This window comes from Musca autumnalis, unplaced genomic scaffold (assembly GCF_047663935.1).
Source record: "Musca autumnalis isolate F117 unplaced genomic scaffold, ASM4766393v1 scaffold_3, whole genome shotgun sequence".
Taxonomy (NCBI): Eukaryota; Metazoa; Arthropoda; class Insecta; order Diptera; family Muscidae; genus Musca; species Musca autumnalis.
The window spans coordinates 191,254,116-191,274,085 of NW_027411866.1; the positions used below are offsets into that span (position 1 = coordinate 191,254,116).

The 19,970-nt window shown below is 39.0% G+C and overlaps 1 protein-coding gene across 25 annotated transcripts in view; it reads right to left on the reverse strand.

Moving 5' to 3' along the window:
• Window positions 1-2,953: 2,953 nt before the first annotated feature.
• Window positions 2,954-19,970, reverse strand: part of LOC141398619 (glutathione hydrolase 1 proenzyme) — a 164,266-nt gene continuing 147,249 nt past the window's right edge. For all 25 annotated transcript variants that reach the window (XM_073976059.1, XM_073976072.1, XM_073976058.1 and 22 more), the window contains 5 exons: window positions 13,543-13,959; window positions 13,027-13,477; window positions 12,780-12,970; window positions 12,353-12,713; window positions 2,954-3,113 (listed from right to left, as the gene is read on the reverse strand). In XM_073976059.1, the coding sequence (XP_073832160.1) occupies window positions 2,967-3,113; window positions 12,353-12,713; window positions 12,780-12,970; window positions 13,027-13,477; window positions 13,543-13,959 (1,567 nt within the window). In that variant the 3' untranslated portion in view covers window positions 2,954-2,966. The remainder of the gene's footprint in view (window positions 3,114-12,352; window positions 12,714-12,779; window positions 12,971-13,026; window positions 13,478-13,542; window positions 13,960-19,970) is intronic.

A 19,970-nucleotide genomic window follows, 5' to 3' on the forward strand; every position in this document is an offset into this window, starting at 1 on the left:
AAATATGTAACCTGTTTTCGGGGGCGTGGTAAACTTTTCTTTCCAAAAAACCTAAGTTGGGTTATGACAGCATTTGATTTTTCTTCATAAAGGTAAGGCGTGTTTTTAAATATGCCCTCTTCAAAATTCAAGAAAATATGCCTGTACATTCCCTGACATTTTCACGAATATCGGTTTAGTAGTTTTGTAGATGTAACATATTTTAAAAAGTGGCTATGGTCAAGTCTGTGGTTCCTAAAAAAGTAGGTAAGGTCGGAGACACAACCACAATTGTCTCGCAAATTAACATCCAAATAGATACATTCGTAATTATTGTAAATATAACATTTTTAAAAAAGTAGGGTATAGGGGAAGTTCCCCGCCCTTTACGAAATTAAACTGAATTTGTAGCCAATTTTAAGTGGGGACCATCTCTGTACATTCCCTGGCAAATTTCAGGAAAATCGGTTCAGTAGTTTTTGTAGAAATGATAAAAATTTAAAAAAGTGGGCGTAAAAGTGGGCATGGTCAAATTTTCTTTGCATAAAAACCCAAGTCGAAAATCGGTCCAGCCGTTCTCAAATGATGCCATTACCAACGAACGATATTTGATTTTTATTTATAAAGATTTAAAAGTTTAGACAAATCGCGATTTTCTTGAAAATCCCCTGTAGATATAACCTAATTAGAAAGTGAGCGTGGTCGGATCTTAAGTCACAAAATAAGTACGTAAGGTTGGAGACACAATCGCCATTGACTCGCAAATAAATTCCCAAATCGATACATTCGTATTTGTTGCAAATATTGCATTTTTACAAAAATAGGGCATAGGGGAGGTACCCGCTCGATCCGAAAGTCAAACAATATGTAGCCTATTTTTATCGGGGACCAACCCTGTACATTCGCTGAAAGTTTCAGGAAAATCGATTTAGTAGTTTCGTAGATATAACATATTTAAAAAAGTGGGCGTTGTCCAGTCTTAATGCCCCAAATAAGCACGTAAGGTCGGAGACACAATCGCCATTGACTCGGAAATTAATTTTCAAGGCGATACATTTGTAATTGTTGCAAATATTGCATTTTTACAAAAATAGGGCATAGGGGAGGTACCCCGCCCGATCCGAAATTCAACCAAATATGTAGCCTATTTCAACCGCGGCCATCATTCTACGTTCCCTGCAAATTTCAGGAAAATCTATTGAGTAGTTCCGTAGAAATAACATATTTATAAAAGTGGGCGGAAAAGTGGGCGTGGCCAATTTTTCTTTGCATAAAAACCTAAACTGGAATATGACTAACATTTCCACAAAAAATTATCCAAATCGCTCTAGCCGTTTTCAACTGATTCAATTACCAACAAACGACAATTGAGTTTTATATATAAAGATTAAAAAAATCATTTTACTTTTCCGAAAAATGTGTACGTGTAACTACGCACTTACTTTCTCACACACACAAAACCGAAAAGCAGGGAAATTTCTATTTATTTCAATGAATTTTAGGTTGTGGATTTTTGGTACGATAATATCGATAGGCAAAACTATCTATCGATATTTAATTTTTAAAAAATAATCGATTTTATCGATAGTGCCATCGATTTTTTGCCAGCTCTGCTGTAAGGCACGTAATTTGGCATATGTTTGTCCAACCACGACATTAATATGATTGGTACAGCTAGGTGAGGACTTGGAAACTACTCCTAGATTTTTGGTAGTAGGAAAAACATCAACTTTCTCTTGATTTAATAGTATTTCGACGTTTTCCAAGGATACGTTTTAATTTTTATGAATAGTGATACCTTTGGACAATTGTCATAACAATAAAACAAATAATATCGAGAAATAGTGTTTAATTTTCAAATTTATTTATCATAAATATAGACAATTATCATTATCATCATTATATAAATAAAACTATGGAAAAATGTTTTATTGATTTTCTCTTGTTGTTGTGTATGTTCAGTGTGTCATCTTTCGATCATAGATAAATAGTAGACTGACTGATTAAAATTGCTACACAAATGCATATTATAGTTTTATAAATTTTATAAATTCATTAGGGAGTTTGAGTTTTAGGGGGGGTGGATAGACACACTTTTACAAACACGCTTCGGTGTACATAAATATTGTACTAAATAACAATTTACAGTAATTAATAAAAAAAGGACATGTATAAAAAAAAAAAACAATTATCATTTACATACAAAAATATATAGTATTCGATCGACGAAAAAAAAACTATTCGTTATATAAAAAAAAATAATTAATTATAACAATATAATAAATATTGAGTGGTAGTATAGTAGATAAGATCAAAATAGTGTAGAGTAGTGTAGAATAGAGAATACCTCAAGTAGTTTAGATTAAATCGAAATTCGACACAATCAAAAATGTATAAAAAGCTTTTGTTTTTTTTTTATTTTCTAATTTTACTTTATATGTTTTATAAATGTGGGAGGAGTGTTGCTGTTGTTGTTTTGTGTTACTTTTAATACTTTTCTTTTTATTTGTATGTAATACAATTTGTGTATTAATTTAACCTAAAAAAAGATTCATTATCATATATGTATGTATATGGTAATTATTATTGTTTGTTTTTCAGCTTTATTCAATTCAATTGTTATTCTGTTTTTGTTTTTTTTATTGAAATATTCTTATGCTATACAAAATATATAAGTGGTATGTGTATATATTTTTTCTGTATAGATAAATATCGAAATTGTTTGATTTTTTGATTTTTTTCATCTCAAATATTATTACAAAATGTGTGGTTGTAAAGTTTTGTTCCAAGATTTAAATACTAAAAAAGTGGTTTCTCATTATTATTTCCTCTATTAAATATAAAGCACATTTAATTGAGATTTTGTTGTATATCTGTGTATGGGTGTTTTGTTTTTTTCTTTTTGTGGGTTATTTCATTTTCCTTTCGTTTCGAATTCAAATATTGTATTTCTCTTTTGTGTTTTATATGTATATTTTTGGTATTATTTAAAAGCCTACTACACCGCCTTGTTTACGATAATCGGCATTTGCATAAATCGCTGTAGCATTTTTAACAATGCCACACACCACTGAACCGGTATAGTTGTACGGTTTCACCAGCTGTCCTCTTTCGGTAAGCAGTTTTAGAAGTTCCTGAAAAAGAAACAAAATATCGGGGTTAAATTAAAATCACCAAAAATATATGAGAATATTAAAAAACAAGTAAAAACGACCTTAAGTTCGGATAGGCCGAATTTTTATACCATCCACAAATTGGAGTAAATAGGAACAATTAGTTTGGAAGAAAAATGTGACAAAATCTTGCATACCCCTGACGAAGACAAAATACCAAATTTTAGCCATTATTGTGGGATATTGAGGCCACAAAAACCCGAAAATCGGGAGGTACCGTTCAAATTTCAAGCCGAAAGTTTTATACCCCCAACGAAGCTAAATACCGAATTTCAGCCATTTCGGTGGGATATTGAGCCCGCAACCTTCATAATACCGAAAATCGGGAGGTACCGTGCTATAGGGGCTATATGAAGGCGTGGACATATGCGAAAAAATTTCAGGTGGAAAGTTGTATACCTCCAACGAAGTCTAAATACCAAATTCCAGCCTTTTTGGTGGGATATTTAGATATGACCTTCAAAATAACGAAAATCAGGAGGTAACGTTCTATGGAGGCTATATCAAAACGTAAACGGATATAGCCCGTTTTCCATACGAATACCATCTTGGGAGTAATAGAAGCTTTTATGCCAAATTTTAAAGCACTACCTTAGAAATTTAGAGCTGTGTTTTGATTTCAACAGACGGGTCTCCGATGAATATTTCGATGTATTACAAACGGAATGACAAATATAATTATACCTTCCATATTGTGATGAAGGGGACGAAAAAAATTATATTTCCCTAGCGTCCATTTCACGAGTTTGTGGGGTAGGTTTCATAAACATAGGGCCTAATTATTCCACTGACAGACCTAATCAATCAACACAGTCTACAAAGAAGAAAATAATAACATTGGCAAAAACGCTACTAAAGACTTTAGTGCGGGAGGTGTATGAAGTAGTGGCCTAAATATTGGGTCAGTTCGGGGCCCATATCTCAGGAGTTATTGTTATAGTCATGATTTGAATGAATACCCGCTACTATAATTTCCACGCCATCCGAGAAGTGGCCTCAAACTGGATTAAAGCGCAAAACTCTTTGAACTTTTATGGAAAAGGTACCTAAAGGAAAAGGTACCTCTTGGATATGGATCTCAATTTGGTAATCATTCCTTTCGATCCATGTCGTGCTAATCAGATATTTTAGTTGGTATTTGGACTATTTTCGATGGATATTCCAGCCCTTAAACTGCACTTAAGCCAGTCATTAAATGTGCTAGATGTACGATCGATCCGAGCAGCAAACACCGACTTGGATTACTATCATGTTGCACCAAATGTACGTACCCGATTACACGTATCAAACAAAGTGCTAACAGACACAAGACGGAAGGACCCCTCTACTTGAATTAGCGAGGTGTGCAATAGTTCGCCAGTCATACCCATCATATCACCTGGTCTAACAAATGACGTCAACTGGCAACACATAATCGTCTGTATCACCAGACAGCCCGACTTCCTCACCTCTGAACGCCGGTCTTTCATCAACCATGGGGAAGCTAATTGGCATAGTTTCAGAGAGTTCGCCATTCATCGCTTCCGAGAACTGCAGTACATGACATCATCACAGCTGCAGTAGTTCGCTATATACCTGCTGATCGATACCCCAAGTGGGACCAAATTTCCCAGCAGATGCGGCGGAACTGGCAAATGAACTTGATGAGCTTCGTTGAGCCGAGCCTAGTGACCCTGGAATTAGGGAGCTGACACTGGAAGTTAATAAGATAGTCGGTGAGCCAACCCTAGTGACCCTGGAATTAGGGTGCTGACACTGGAAGTTAATAAGATAGTCGTTGAGCACAAGTGCTAGATAATCTGAAGAGTTTCAATATTGGAGCCGGAATAAGTGAATTGTAGGCAACGGTTAAGTCACTCTCGAGTCCTGGAAAGAAGGAAGATAGGATCTCCGTCACGTTTGGCGACGTTACATTGACTGATCCGAAGAGGTGCGCATTTATTTCAGTCGTCAGTTTGTCGAGCATCCCGAGGGTGCTACGTCGCATCAGATCTCTTCCTGACGAGAATGAACCACTACAATTTACAATGGATGATGTTGCGAATGTCATCAGGAACGCTAAATCATCCAAAGCCTTGGACCCTGATGGAATCTCCATGGTAATGCTGAAGTTCTCAACCTGTTGCTAACCACCCTCATGGTTCCCGATGTATGGAAAATGGGCAGAGTGGTGCCGCTACTGAAGCCAAACAAGGATGCCAGCAAAGGTGAACCGTGCAGACCGATTTCCCTTTCGTCGCAGAGACCCTTGAGGCCATAGTCCTCCCCAGCGCACTGTGGTCGAAAGCAATGATCTAGCGGCGCGAAATTAATAACTTGCAAACGAATTAAGATACGTCACTGAAATTTTGCACAAACTCAGCTTGTACCTGTGGGTAATAATGGACCAAATATGAAAAATATCGGCTAATGTTTTGGTAAAGCCCCCATATAACGGTACCTTCCGATTTTCGGTATTTTGAGGATTTAAGCCACAATTTCGTAGCAAATTAGCTGCAATTTGGTACTTAGGGTTCCTAGTGGTCACAAAATTTTTCCACCAAAAATTTTGGGCGTAGGTGCACGTTTTGATGTAGCCCCCATGTAGCCGTACTTCCCAATTTAAGGTATTTTAAATATCATGGCCACATTTTTAAACCAATTGGCTGTAATTTTGCATTCCGTGTTCTCACTGCGTATAACATCTTCTTACAAAATATTTTCAACACGGATTTATGTTTCGATGTAGCCCCTTTTATGGTACCCCCGATTCGTTGAATTTTTACTTGTTATCCCATATTTAATAACATATTTAGCTATAATATGGTACTATAGTGTCTCCGGGGGTAGAACTCCTCCTTGCAAACATTTCTCAGGACAGGTCCATATTTTGATTTAGCTCCTATACGAATGCACACCAAAATTTGTTTGAATTTCATCCAAAATCCCTTATTTTAAAAGTGCAGTCATCAAAAGATTTGCAAATATTTGCAGCCCTAATTTGGTTATTCCGTATCCAGAGAGTCCAATTTCATTCCCCAAAAAATAATCGAACCCAAGTTCGGCCAAGTTTACAAGATGCACTCTATAGAACAAGCGCGTACAACCCATAAAAACAGTAAAAAATGAATTTTTTGAAAATTTATTGCTATATAACTAAGTACCTCCAGACCCCAAACTAATTTTTATAATTTAAATCACATCCTCTGCTATTAATTAAAAATAAATCTTGTCCAGTTTTATTACGAATTTTCTTTAACATTTAAACAAATATGATGTAATTTTTTTTGCAACAATTTTTTAAAATCTGATGCAACAAAAACTCTTGTATTTGATAGTGAATAACTGAGTGAATATTTACAACAACAAAAATAAAAAACCAAATTTTTGTCTGCAAAGTGTCTGTAATCGATACAATGGGAAATATTTCGCAATTTTATAGTTCGATTTTTTGACTTTCGCGCCGCTAGATCAGTGGTTTCGACCAGTGTGCAGCGTCAGAAATAGCTATAAAGTCGGTCATCAACATGGATTCCGTAAGCAGAACAGAACGACAACAGCGCTGCACGCCATCCCCACACATATTACTCGAGGACTCAACTAGAATAAGCCGCGCAATAGGACAGTGTTGATGGCGCTCGAATTATCAAAACCTTTGCTTTTGTCAGGCAGTTTACGCTGTTTAAGGACATCGAGCAGACTACCGTCCGACAATGTTTGAAATGTTGGATAATCTATTATTTGTTTGAACGCCAGTCGGAAGAGTAATTCAGGAATAAAAAGTCGAAGTCCCGTAGAATAAAACAGGGAGTTTTCCAAGGCGGGGTGATAACTCTGGAACTACTTAGCGTCTACCTTTCCTGATCTTTACGTTTGCGGATGGAATAAGGTATCTTCCCCAATGTCATTTGTGAAAGGACAAACTGCTATTTGATCGAACTTACCCCTTATTCTACGAGAGAGATATGAATATATGGGACACTAAGTCTACAGCCACTCTGTTTACTACATGCACTGCGGAGACGAGCACATGGAAACTTCATTCCAACTACTAACTACCCTAACATTCCTTTAGAGGGCTAACATTTGATATCGTGGTGCTATAGTATGTACACCCGCCTTGTACGCTGAATGATCGTGTTCGTTTCCCAGGCCAGGTAATACACAATTTTTAATAGTGGCAAAATATCTCTCAGTGTAATGTTGGCGACATTTCCTGAGTATTTAAGGCATGTAAAACTTCTCTACAAGTGGTCTCTTAAGACACGCCGTTCGTATTCAGCAACAAACAGTAGGTCCCTTCTGGGACATTTGTGTAACAATTGTTCAAGCTACATCCTTCTGCGACAATCTGAGATGTAGGAACAAGGTCATCAAGTGCTTAGACGGCAGGACTTGGGTTGCAGTCATGGAAACCTTATTAACCACATACAACGCAATAGGTGGGTCTGTGGTAACTTATGCGGCACCAGTGTAGTCCGCGAACAAAAGTCAATGCGATGGACAGTATTCAAACCTGTCAAAAAGTTTCCCTGAGAACTGCAACATTTTCCCTCCTCATGTCATAACTGGACAATCTGTATGATGTGTCAAAGATTCTTCCTGTACGACAATACAATCTTATGCTCTCGTTGCAGTACTTGTTCGGATACTGCCGTGAGAGTCACCCCATCCAGGCATGTCAGGAGGGAGCTTCATGATCTAGACAAAATGGTCAAACGATATAAGAGAGATCCCTACGAAGCCTATCAAGAAGATTTGGCTAGCAGTAACACAGATGCAGTCGCAGATGACATAAACAACTATCGTGTGAATGCTGTCCTCAAAGTATATCCCACCTATCGCAGCTGAAGAACGTCAACTGCCACATAAACGGAGTATTTTCAGCTCAACTACTTTAGGGATGCTGCAGCCTTCTAAATTCCTATAGAGCAAGGATTGATGACACCACCTAGCCTGGCATGCGGTACCGTCCCGCTCGACACAATAACAGACACATCCTTCTATAGAGACGAGCAAGGTAATCTAATAACACACACAAATAGTGTGCTAAGATTATCAAAAGTTTATCGAAGACGACAAAGTTTTGATATCCAATTCCAGAAAATGGTATTAACTGTATTCAACCCATCCCAGATGGTTTAAATACAGCAATAAACAGACTAGCCGAAAAGTTAAAGGCCGGATGCAATACGCTGAGGAGGTGTATGTATCAGCTGGTAAGCACCAATTGATCGGAGCAACGTGTACCTAATGTTTGGAACGTGAGCATTATATATTCCGTCCACAAGATAAGATAAGACTGTGTGCTCAAATTATAAGGACATTCGTTTGATTCCTATTGTCTACAAGGTAGTGTCTGGTATTCTAAATAAATCGGGATATTGCGTAAACAACTTAACCATTGGCCAATGAAATAATTGGGCCATATTAGTGCGGCTTTAGACCTGGCAAATCCCCCTTAGGCCAGATATGCGGCAAATCATGGGGATACGCAAGAGATGCTCATAGACACTTTTAGACTATTAGGAATCATAGGATCGAAGGTATTCCAATCCATTTCTGAATTTGGTGTTTTCGGAAACCTGATTCGGCTTTGTAAGATGACATTAACAGATACCTCAGAAAGTAGTAAATAACCTCTCTGAAGTATTTATTACCAAAAAAAGTGTCCGACAAGGGGACAGCTTTTCGTGAGATAGACTCGTATACCCAAATTCCTGTTGGAAAAGGTTATAGAAGACGCAACGTATAAAGAAATTGTACAGCATGCGCAAATAGGCAAATGTTAACATGCTTATACCGACGACATTGATGCTATGGGTTTATTAGTAAAAGAAGTAAGTGATACCTTTAAAAAGTCGAAACAGAATCTGCTAATGCGAATACTGTCAGAATCAGCGATAAGACCAAGTATATACGACATATCAGTGTTTTGTAAAGCGTTATTTTTGTTTGACGAATTGTGGCTTTGCTTTTAAAGTGCTTTCTTAAGCCAAAGTAGCATCTGTTGGCCAATACAATTCTTCTTTTTATTTCACAACTGATGTCGTTTGTTGTGTTTACGGCGGTTCCGAGGAATACGAAGTCTTTTACTACCTCAGAATTATAGGAACCAACTTCAACAGTTGTTCCGAGCTCAATGGACGCATTGCGCGTCGACAGCATCAATTTAATCCTCTCGCCGTTTACCGCCAGACCCACTTTAGCAGATTCTCCCTCGACCTTCATAAAGGTATCGGTTACTTCTATTATTGATCGTCCCATGATGTCTATGGGTGTAGGTTGTGCCATTTCTTTTTACGTTTGCCTCTCGTATAACCTTTTCTAGCAGGATGTTGAAAAGATCACACCAAATTCTGTCTCCTTGCCTGAAACCCCTTTTGGTACAAAACTCTTCGGAGAGATTCTTTCCTATTTTAACTGAAGATCTTGTGGCAATTAGAGTCATTTTACAAAGCCGAATGAGCTTTGCGGGGATACCAAATTCGGACATGGCTTGGAATACCTTTGAACGTAGCGGGCTGTCGAAGGCTGCTTTATAATCGACAAAAAAGTGGTAGGTGTCGATCTACATCTCTTGGGTCTTCTCCAGGATTTGCCGCAGGGTAAATATCTGGTCAATGGTGGACTTGCCAGGTCTAAAGCCGCATTGGTATGGTCCAATTATTTCGTTGACCATGGGTTTTAGTCGTTCACACAATATCCCTGACACTATCTTGTAGGCAATAGGGAGCAGACTTATGCCCCTATAGTTGGAGCATAAAGTCTTATCTCCTTTCTTATGGACGGGACACATGATGCTCAGGTCCCTATCGTCGGGTACTCGTTCTTCCTGCCAGATGGTGCTAACTAGCTGATGCATGCACCTTATCAGCGTGTCGCCTCCGGTTTTAAACAGCTCGGCTGGTAGGCCATCAGCTCCTGCTGCCTTATTATTCTTCAGCCAGTTTATTGCTGTCTTTACCTCATCTTGGCCGGGTGGTATACATTTAATACCATCTTCTGGGATTGGATCTGTGGTATCTTCGTCGACTTCGCTACTATTGGATACCAACAGTTTGGAAAAATGCTCTTTCCATATCCTTGCGCACTATCTGTATCAGTTACCAGATTACCTTGCTGGTCTCTACAGGAGGATGTGCCATCAGTTTGATGTTTCACGCTTTGGTAGAATTTTCGGACTCCTGTACATCTCGATTTGTTCACACTCCCGCTTTTCCATCTCTCTCTCTCTTTTTCCTGCGTTTTTCCTCTCACCTTTTCTCCCGATACTTCTCTCGTGCGCTACGCGTAGCTAATGAATGTAAAGTAGCCCTATATGCCGCATTTTTCTCTTTGGTAGCAGCACGACACTCCTGGTCATACCATGGATTCCTTGGTGGAGGTCTCTGGTATCCAAGTACTGATTTTGCGGCTGTTTGCATGGAGTGGGCAATGTTTTGCCATTGTCCTGGTATGTTATCGGGACGAGGAGTGCTTTGATTAAGCAGTTGGGCCAGTTGTGTGGAATATGCTGTGGCTATCTGTTGTGATTGCAGCTTACCGATGTCCAACTTCCGTGTTGTGTCTGTTCGCACTTTGTTTGCTACGTTTGCTAATCTGGTACGTACCTTTGCTGTAACAAGATAGTGGCCCGAGTCTATCGGACATCCAACACGCTTGATGCATGTCTTCCATCTATCGCAACCTGGCGGTGCCCTTATGAATATCGATATGCTTAAATCTGGTATTGCTAACTACCATGTTTCTTGCAGCTGCAAAGTCTATCAGCCTCATACCATTGTCAGATGTTTCACTGGGTAGACTGAATTTCCCGACTCTTGGGCCAAAGATATTCTCCTTTCCAATTTTGGATTTAAAATCGCCTAGTTTAATTTTAATGTCGTGGACAGGGCAACGGTCATAAGTTTCTTCTAAGCGCTCGTAAAATATATCTTCGGTCTGTTCGTCCTTGTCTTTAGTGGGAGCATGAGTGCAAATAAAGCTGATGTTGAAGAATTTTGCTTTTAATCGAATTTCAGGGAGTCTTTTATTCACTGGGGTGAAGCTGGAGACCAGATGTTTTAACCTCCGACCAACTACAAATCCGCAACCAAACTCATGCTTTGTGTCATGGCAGCTATAATACAGTACGACACCTTTAGGTGTTGTTGTGACGCCTTTCCCGTTCCATCGTATTTCCTGTATGGCAGTAATGTCGGCCTTGTACTTTTCAAGTACTTCTGTCAATGCGTAAACTGCACCTTCTCTATAAAGAGCGCGAACATTCCGGGTGCAGATTCGCAGATCATGGTCCTTAAAACGTTTGCGGGGTTCGTCAACTTTAGAGGGGTTTGTTTTTCTTTTCTTTCGTTTTTTCATAGTAGGCTGTTTTTTAGGGGGTGGGGTTACTAACCCGACGCCCAAACCCAAGTTTTTAACGTTCTTATGGGTGAACGCGCGGCACATGTTAGCTCACTACCTTTAACGGGTGTTAAAGGCAGTTTCCCAGGTGACACCACGGGGAGGTCAGTGTCCACTTGAGATGAAAGAGGGACCAAGATAAATCCTGGGCTTTGCCACGTTAAAGCCGGTCACGACCGTTCCTTGGTATCTTCCATCCTCTACGTCACCCGACATTGGCAAGGTCATGTCATGAAAATGAGCGAGTTCCCTTTTACGGGGGTACAATTAATTTTCGGGGGCAAGTCCATACTGCCTGAGATAATGTCCCAACAGTTCTAAATAACCCTGCGGCATCAATTCAAACGACACAACAACTTATGAATTGAGTATTCGATGTATGCGGAAACTTTTCACATCGTAAAATTTTTTCCAAAAGTTCATCAAGTTCTAAGTGGAAAACATCTTCGGCCACCACCGTAACAAACGTTCAAAATTTTTCGGAAAAGTGTGATTTAAGGGCTCTGCAAAGAGAGGTTGCGAAACGTCCTCGAAACGTCCACTTCTACCGGTCCTCCCCCACAAAACTTTAAACATTTATGCTTAAGAACACATTCAAACGTGTTCACGCAAAAATTTTAAACTTTATTTCGGATATGTAGATATTGCAGTATTCATTACAACAGTAATGTTTTGGAAAAACAACCTATACTGGGTTTGCTTCTTTGCATTATGTCACATGCTGAGGGTATATCTCCGCCGACAAAGCCGACTGATACTTTTCTACCCCTTTTTATTACATTACAATTAAAAAAATTCTCTCTAATTTTACTTACCTCCGTAAAATGCCCACTCTTTTCGTATTCCAGCACATTTGGTGACAATTGATGGTGATAACGTGGTCTATCAATGGCCTCCTTAATATCCTGATTCATCCACAGAACACCAGCCATAACCTCGACAAGAGCTGAGATAATTTTAGAACCACCAGCAGCACTCACAACCATTTTTACATTGCCTTCGCGATCGGCCAATATCATTGGTGACATGGATGACATTGGACGTTTTTGGGCATCAAGAAAATTGGTAGGAGATGGTGGCAGGGCAAATTGATTACTTTTGCTGGGCAAAGAGAAATCATTCATGGCACTGTTAAAAATGATGCCGGTACGTTTGCCAGCCAAACCGGAACCAAAGCTAGAAAAAGGGAACAAAATAATGTTAAAACTAGAAATACCTCAAGTGAAGATTCAAAATACTTACTAATCATTGACTGAACTGGTAACTGAAACAGCATCACCATTGGGGGCAATGACCACCAAAGCACTAGTACCCTCATCATCTTCACCCGTGAATTGGGCGCCATATTCACTAATGCTTTCCAAAACATGACTATCATTGATTTTCTGTCTCAATTCATTGCCAGTTTCGGGATTTGTCAACCGGCTGACCAACTAAAATTTCGAAAGTGAATTAAAAACTTCCACAACTTGACCAATAAACTACTTACATCTCTGACATCATTGAATCTGGCATCTCCCAATTCCCATCGTTTGGCATAACCAAATTTCATGGCTTCCACAATACGATGGATTGTCAATGCCTCATGTTTTGTATCCTGGACATCAATACTGGAGAAATTGAATCCTTCGAGTATACTTAAAACATTGGCCACAACGGTACCGCTGCTAATGGGAGGATTGGCATACAATATATCATTGCCCAGCTGCATGGTAACCGAACCAACTAAATCTGCTCTATAGGTTTCCAAATCAGCAAAATCAACCACACTACCCAAATCGCGCAAATCCTCGGCAACCATTTTAGCCAAGGTGCCATTGTAGAAATCATATGGACCATTTTCGGCCAATAGTTTGTAAGTATTACAAATCTCCTCAGAGGGTTGAATATGGGTGCCAATTGGGTGAATATGGTTGGTTGTTTCATTGTAAAACATTTTCCTAAAACGAAAAACATATGTGTTACCGAACTTATACCTTTAAACAACAAAGAGGCATCTACTTACTTCAATATGGTATTATTCCTCATGTGCTTGTCCTTGTAGGCCAAGGCATTATACTGATGTTTGGTAACAAAGAAACCATCTTTGCAGATTTGTAGTGAGGGTTCTACCAATTTCTTCCATGGCAATTTGCCAAATTTTTCATGAGCCCTGTGATAGCCCATCAATTCACCGGGTACTGCAATTGATAGGGGACCATGTAAAAGGTCATTACCATTAACATTACTGAACGTGTCATCGGTTACAGCAAAGGGCGCTACTTCACGACCATCAACGGAGTAGGCTTGTTTGTCCTCCTTGATATAAACATTCATCAGCATACCACCGCCAATACCCATACTGTGCATTGTCACTATGCCATTGCAGAGTAAAGCAGCAATGGCGGAATCAACAGCACTACCTCCTTCCTTCAATATGTTGCTAGAATAGAAGTGAAAATTTCGAATATTAATAAATCGGCATAATACATAAAATAAAACTCTAAACACCACTGGGCATAAAATTTAGTGCGGAATAAAATGTCTTTTGGGAAATAAAGCTAGTTTTTCATAGGTTATGGTATCAATCTCATTAAGCCTCTGAATATCGTGAGACCTTGTATGGATTATGGGCTGATCGGTTCATAATTGCGCCTTACAACTACTGCATCTATCTATTCTGAAAAAGATGGTACTAACAAATATTCAAGTTGATTTACAGTTGATATGCTACAGCTCTGCTATGAGACCACTTGCACTAAAGTAATTGTGGAAAGGTCAAGACTCGCTCTTCTATACATAGTTAGTTCGTCAGAATTTGACGACTAGAAAAAAAATACAGAACATAAAATAATAAAGTAACAAGTAAAAAGTATCAGTCGGCTTTGCCGACAGAGATATCATGATTTTTGTAGGAAATTAACTTATGTTGAAACAGAGGTATGGGGTATTGTAACTCGCGAACATTTGTAATATACCATGAACATTGAACGTACTTAGGTAAACTGAAGTGTTTTAGCTCGATTCACCGATGGATTTTTAAAAACAACAATTTAAGCGGAAGCTGTGGTCGTATTAATGTAAACAAGTAAAAAAAGCGTTAAGTTCGGCCGGGCCGGAACAATACCGGACATTTTCAGGTGGGAAGTTTATACCACCAACGGAGGTTGAATATTAAGTTTCATCCGTTTCGATGGTATATTAATGACACAAACTTAAAATACCGAAAATCGGAAAGTACGCTTCTGTGGCGTTATTTGAAGAAAAGGGCTTTTACTAATAATTCTCTTCTGCAATATTTTATACACCCATGACAATTTAAATACTAAATTTCAGTCATATCAGTGGTATATTGAGACCACAACTTTCAAAATAACGTAAATCGGAAGGTACGGTCCTACGGGGGTATTTGAGGACGTCGACCTATACCGGCATATTTCGGCTGGAATGTTTCATACCTCTATCAAAAACTTAATACCAAATATCAGCTATTTTGGTGGAGAACGAGCTATATGTGGAAAATCGGGAGGTACCGTTCTATGGGGTATAGACATGGACCTATACCGACAAATTTCAGGTGGAAAGTTTTATACCCTCAACGAAGACTAAGGACCATCTTGCAGCCATTTCCGTGTTGGATATACCGTTCTATGGGGGTACACCCCAAAACGTGCACGTATACCGACAAATTTCTGAGGGAAATTTTTGTAGCTCGGAAAAAGACTAAATACCAAATTTCAGCCACTTCGGTTGAATAATGAGGCTTAAACCTTCAAAATACCTATATCGACTAATTTCAGGTGGAAAGTTTTATACCCACAACGAAGACTATGTACCAAATTTTAGCCTTTTCGGTGTTATAATGAGGCTAAACCCTTCAAATCACCGAAAATTGGGATGTACCGTTCCATGGTGTGTACATTAATGCGTGGACCGATACACATAAATTGCTCTGAGAAAGTTTTGTATCCCAAAAGAGGACGAAATATAACATTTCAGGCATTTTGGTAGTATAGTATAGATAACACCTTTAAAAAATACCGAAAATTGGGAGATATCGTCTATGGGGACTATATGACGGCGTGTGACCTATACCGACAAATTTCATATGGAATGTTTTATACCCCAAACTTCAGCCATTTCGGTGGAATATTAAGACCATAAACTTTTAAATATCGAAAATCGGGAGGTGCCGTTCTATGAGGGCTATATGAAGGCGTGGACCTATACCGACAAATTTCCGGGGTAAAGTTTTATACACCCAACGAAGACTAAAAACCAAATTTCAGCCACTTCGCTGCGATAATGAGGCTAAAACCTTCAAAATACCGAAAATCGGGAGATATCGTCCTATGGGGCCTATATCAAAACATTGACCTATATAAACATTTTATGTAGAAATATTTCTTAGCCTGTGGAAACACAAAATAAAAACTTACAACCGATTCTGTGGTCACGATATTTTCAAATGTTTTGTTTGAAGTTTTCAAAATTTTTGTTTGAAATTTTCAAATTTTTCTTTATGCCATATCGTCCCAGTATCAAAAAAATAATTTATATACTACATATCTCAGGGGCCGGGCCAACATATGTTTCGACAAAAGCCGCTTCAAATAATTTGGCGTCGATTTAGCCCAGTTCGTTCTTCTGACTGGCTCGAGCGCATGAGAACTCTCGAACGGACCAACCGAACTTTAAGTCATATCGTGCTCTTATCGCAGTCCAATGTATGCATTTATTCGCAACGCCCACAATCGTGATGTTTTATACTCAAATGTGTCGATATTTTTGTCGGAAAGTTTATAAGTCCAAAAAAGCCACGAAATTCTGAAACTCCCTGACTACACAATTTTTAGGACACAGATTTTGATTGAAGCCTGTATTCGGACTGTCTATAAATAAAAGTCTCACCTCACACATGCTGTCGGCAAACCCGACTGACACTTTTTTACTTGTTTTCGAGAAAACAAAAGTTATGCATTTTCATAAGTTTGCCTCCGCTATGCCGGCAGAAGTCATAGTCCTAGGAAAGTTTTAAATGTCATCGAGTTCATAAACATCTAATCGTACAATTAAGATAGACATAAGGCGGAACCACAACCATTGGGATAGCAGTAGAACGATTCTCTAACTCAATTTTTGAGTTACCGACAATTGTCGGTAAAATTAAAATGCTCATAATTTCGGTAATAGCCGATTTTTTTTGGTAAGTTAGCGACGAATAAAAAGCAGTCGTAAAGTTCTACCGATATTAAGACTGTTGTCAACTTTTACTGAATTATTCATTCATAGTTTTGCGTTTAATTTTTCCGATTTTTGTCGGTAACTCCAAAAATGTGTTAGACAATCGCACTACTGATGGAGTTTTTCGACTTAACCTATTTTGTCAGGACTTAGCTAAAATTTTGCCGCGACCGCATGTGGATTTCGTAGTCTCAAACCGTACTGCGAGTAGAATTCGGAGTCTATGAGTCGTAGTTGGTATCGCCCGACTCCTGATAAAAATGTTTTCTCTTTATTCCAAATGCCTGTTCCAGAACCTGCACATTTTTTACTACTAAAAATGAGTAGATTCTTGCAGTATTGGAACAGACCATAAATGTAATTTTCTGAATTTTTTAGTTGGCTCGCATAGACTCTATCACTTCTGGTAAAATAGTAAAGTTTTGGTGTTTTTATGACATAAAAGAATTTTATAAGTCCCATCTTCACTCGCGGATTCAATTAATTAATGGTGTACAAATAACATTGATAGGTTTTTAGATAGATCTTCTTATCAGAATCAGTCCTCGTGGTAAAAATGTGTTCAATTGATAACTTAATAAGGCAAAAATAAGACAAAACTTTTTTAATGGGACTGAAGTTAATGTGTGATATATGGATATGTACTTTAAAGAAGAAGAATTACTGAAAATCTTTGAAATAAAATCGAAAATGCCAAATAAGTGCTACTGTGGTTAAAAATTCTGGGATACATTACAACGCAAATGCGTTGGAGAACTTGGTTAAAATCTTCAAAAAACAAGGCGGAATTTGTGTATGGGGACTATACTGAACGTGTTCTGATATGGTTCATTTCAATTCTAACAAAGGACTAATTTATTATACTCTGTTCCAAATTTCAAAGTTATATCTAAATTATTGTAAACTCTCTCTATTGAAATTATATACTTTGTGTCAATATTTTATATAAAATCAATTAAAATCCCTTTAAAATAGCTTTATGTAACGCTACACAACATTTTTTAATTTCATAATTTTTGGTCAAGGTGGTACCTAGTACCTAATGAAATGGTTCACGATTTGCTGCTTAGGGAATTCTCAATGGACATGGACGATCTATTGTCCGATCGCGTAGTACCACTCTGGCACACAATTTTATTTTTTAAATTATTTTCAGGATAATTTTTATGCAATAACTTAATAAGTAAACCCCCGTCAGGGGTAACAATCTTGACGCGATGCGGGGGCTTAGGTCACAATTTTCTGTGCTCGACATGTCATTCTGAATGACGACCTAATATTCATTCTATATGGCATCCTGTACATTCTGAATGAAGACCTAGTATTCATTCTACATGACATCTTGAACACAGAAAAGTGTGACTGACCAAAGGTTATCCACTTTTGTCACAACCCATGCAGGCGAACTGATAATCCACAGCTCACCTTTAGGTGAGTGACATATATATACACTTTTAAGATCAAGGTGATGGAGTTGTGCCGAGGATCTGAATGGCCGACAAGTGTCTAAAGAAGTCTGGTCGCTAGCAACTCCCCCTCGACGCCAGGGCACGGGTCGGGGGTACTTATAATTAGCCTAGTCTGCGCAAGCCGTCACTGCGTACGACGGTCCATCCCCTTACGGCACACTCGTGGGAACAATCTATGGAAAAAAATACTAAAAAAACAAACAAAAACCAAACCAAAACTACCCCTCGGATGCAGTGTGGCAACTCTTCCGAGGATGAACTTTTAGCCTCCAGCCAGGAGCTGGCAGCTAGCCAACCAAGTGTAGTCAGCACTGCAAACAGCTCTGACTCACTTCAGCAACATAAAACAAACACACAAACTCTGACCGTCACTGAAGATGGTCAGTCTAACAAAAAGAAAAAAAGCCCGTCCGACGTTCGTAAGGCCCTGTACCAGAAGGCAAAGTATATTCTCAGCAAAATTGCTAAGAATGCTGCAGAAGGTACAGTCCATGAACGGGATGAAGAAGACAAAATTACCTACACCAAAATCGTAGAGGAATACGAAAAAGCTAAAGCCTCTAAAAATGATCAACCAACATCCTCCAAGCGTGAACGGTCTCGCACAGAGGACAACAAGCCCGCAAAGAGGAAAAAGTTAAAGCATAACACCACTGCCTCTTCAACAATAAAACGCCCATTCAACGAAGTCGTTAAGGATAACCTGATGGTTGCCGTGGCCAACGACAAGAATGACAAGCTGTCCCCTATCACCACAGCGGAATGGGGCATGGTAGAAACAAAGTTGTCAGAACAAGTTATGGAACATGTTTTCGCAAACGACGATTCTCCTGTGCCCCATTTCGACTCTAGCGAGGTACACCGTGGTTATAGGGTAATCAAATGCATGGACGAGTTCTCAAAAGGATTCTTGGAGAAATGTATCGCAAAGATCAGCGATGCCTGGGAAGACATCAGCCTGCGGCTGATACCAGCCCAAGATATCCCTATGAGACCTCGAGCCAGAGTTTGGTTGCCCAAGATAGACTGCGACGGCCCCAAATTACTGCAAGGTCTGGCGAAAATGAACAAAGACGTTCCAATGGATGAATGGTCTGTAATCGCCATAGAACCACCCAATAATAATAGCATGAGCTTGGTTCTCTCGATAACAGAGGCCGGAGTAGAGGCACTGGAGAGACTAGGCAACAAACTGTTCTTTGGCGTAAGGGAGGCCAAAGTTAAGATATTACGCCCACTTGGCCCGAACGGAGAAGACGATGGTGTTGACGTCGACGATGCCGAAAAGCTGCTCGATAATATGCAGCTAGAGGGGCCATCCACATCATCCCCTCATTAAACTATGCTTAAGGTCGTGCAGATCAATCTGAAGCACTCTAGGGTAGCTTCAAATAACCTGAGGATCCTTCTGGTGGAGAAGGATCTAGACATAGGCATTATACAAGAACCATACGTCTTCGAGAATGAAGTAAAGGGACTTGATAGCAGAGAATACAATACATTATACATGAAGGATAAAGGTAAGCCAAGATCATGTCTAATTGTTAAAAAAAAAACATAAATGCATTTCTGTGTCCTCAGTATAGTACAGCGGACTTCACCGTGGCAAGAGTGGAACTGAAAAATGGTAAACAGTTCTTTATCGCATCCTCTTATATGGCCCACTCAAGGGAAGCACCACCAAGCGAGGTCTGGGACACCTTGGGGGCCATACACCCACACAACACCGTTATCATTGGCT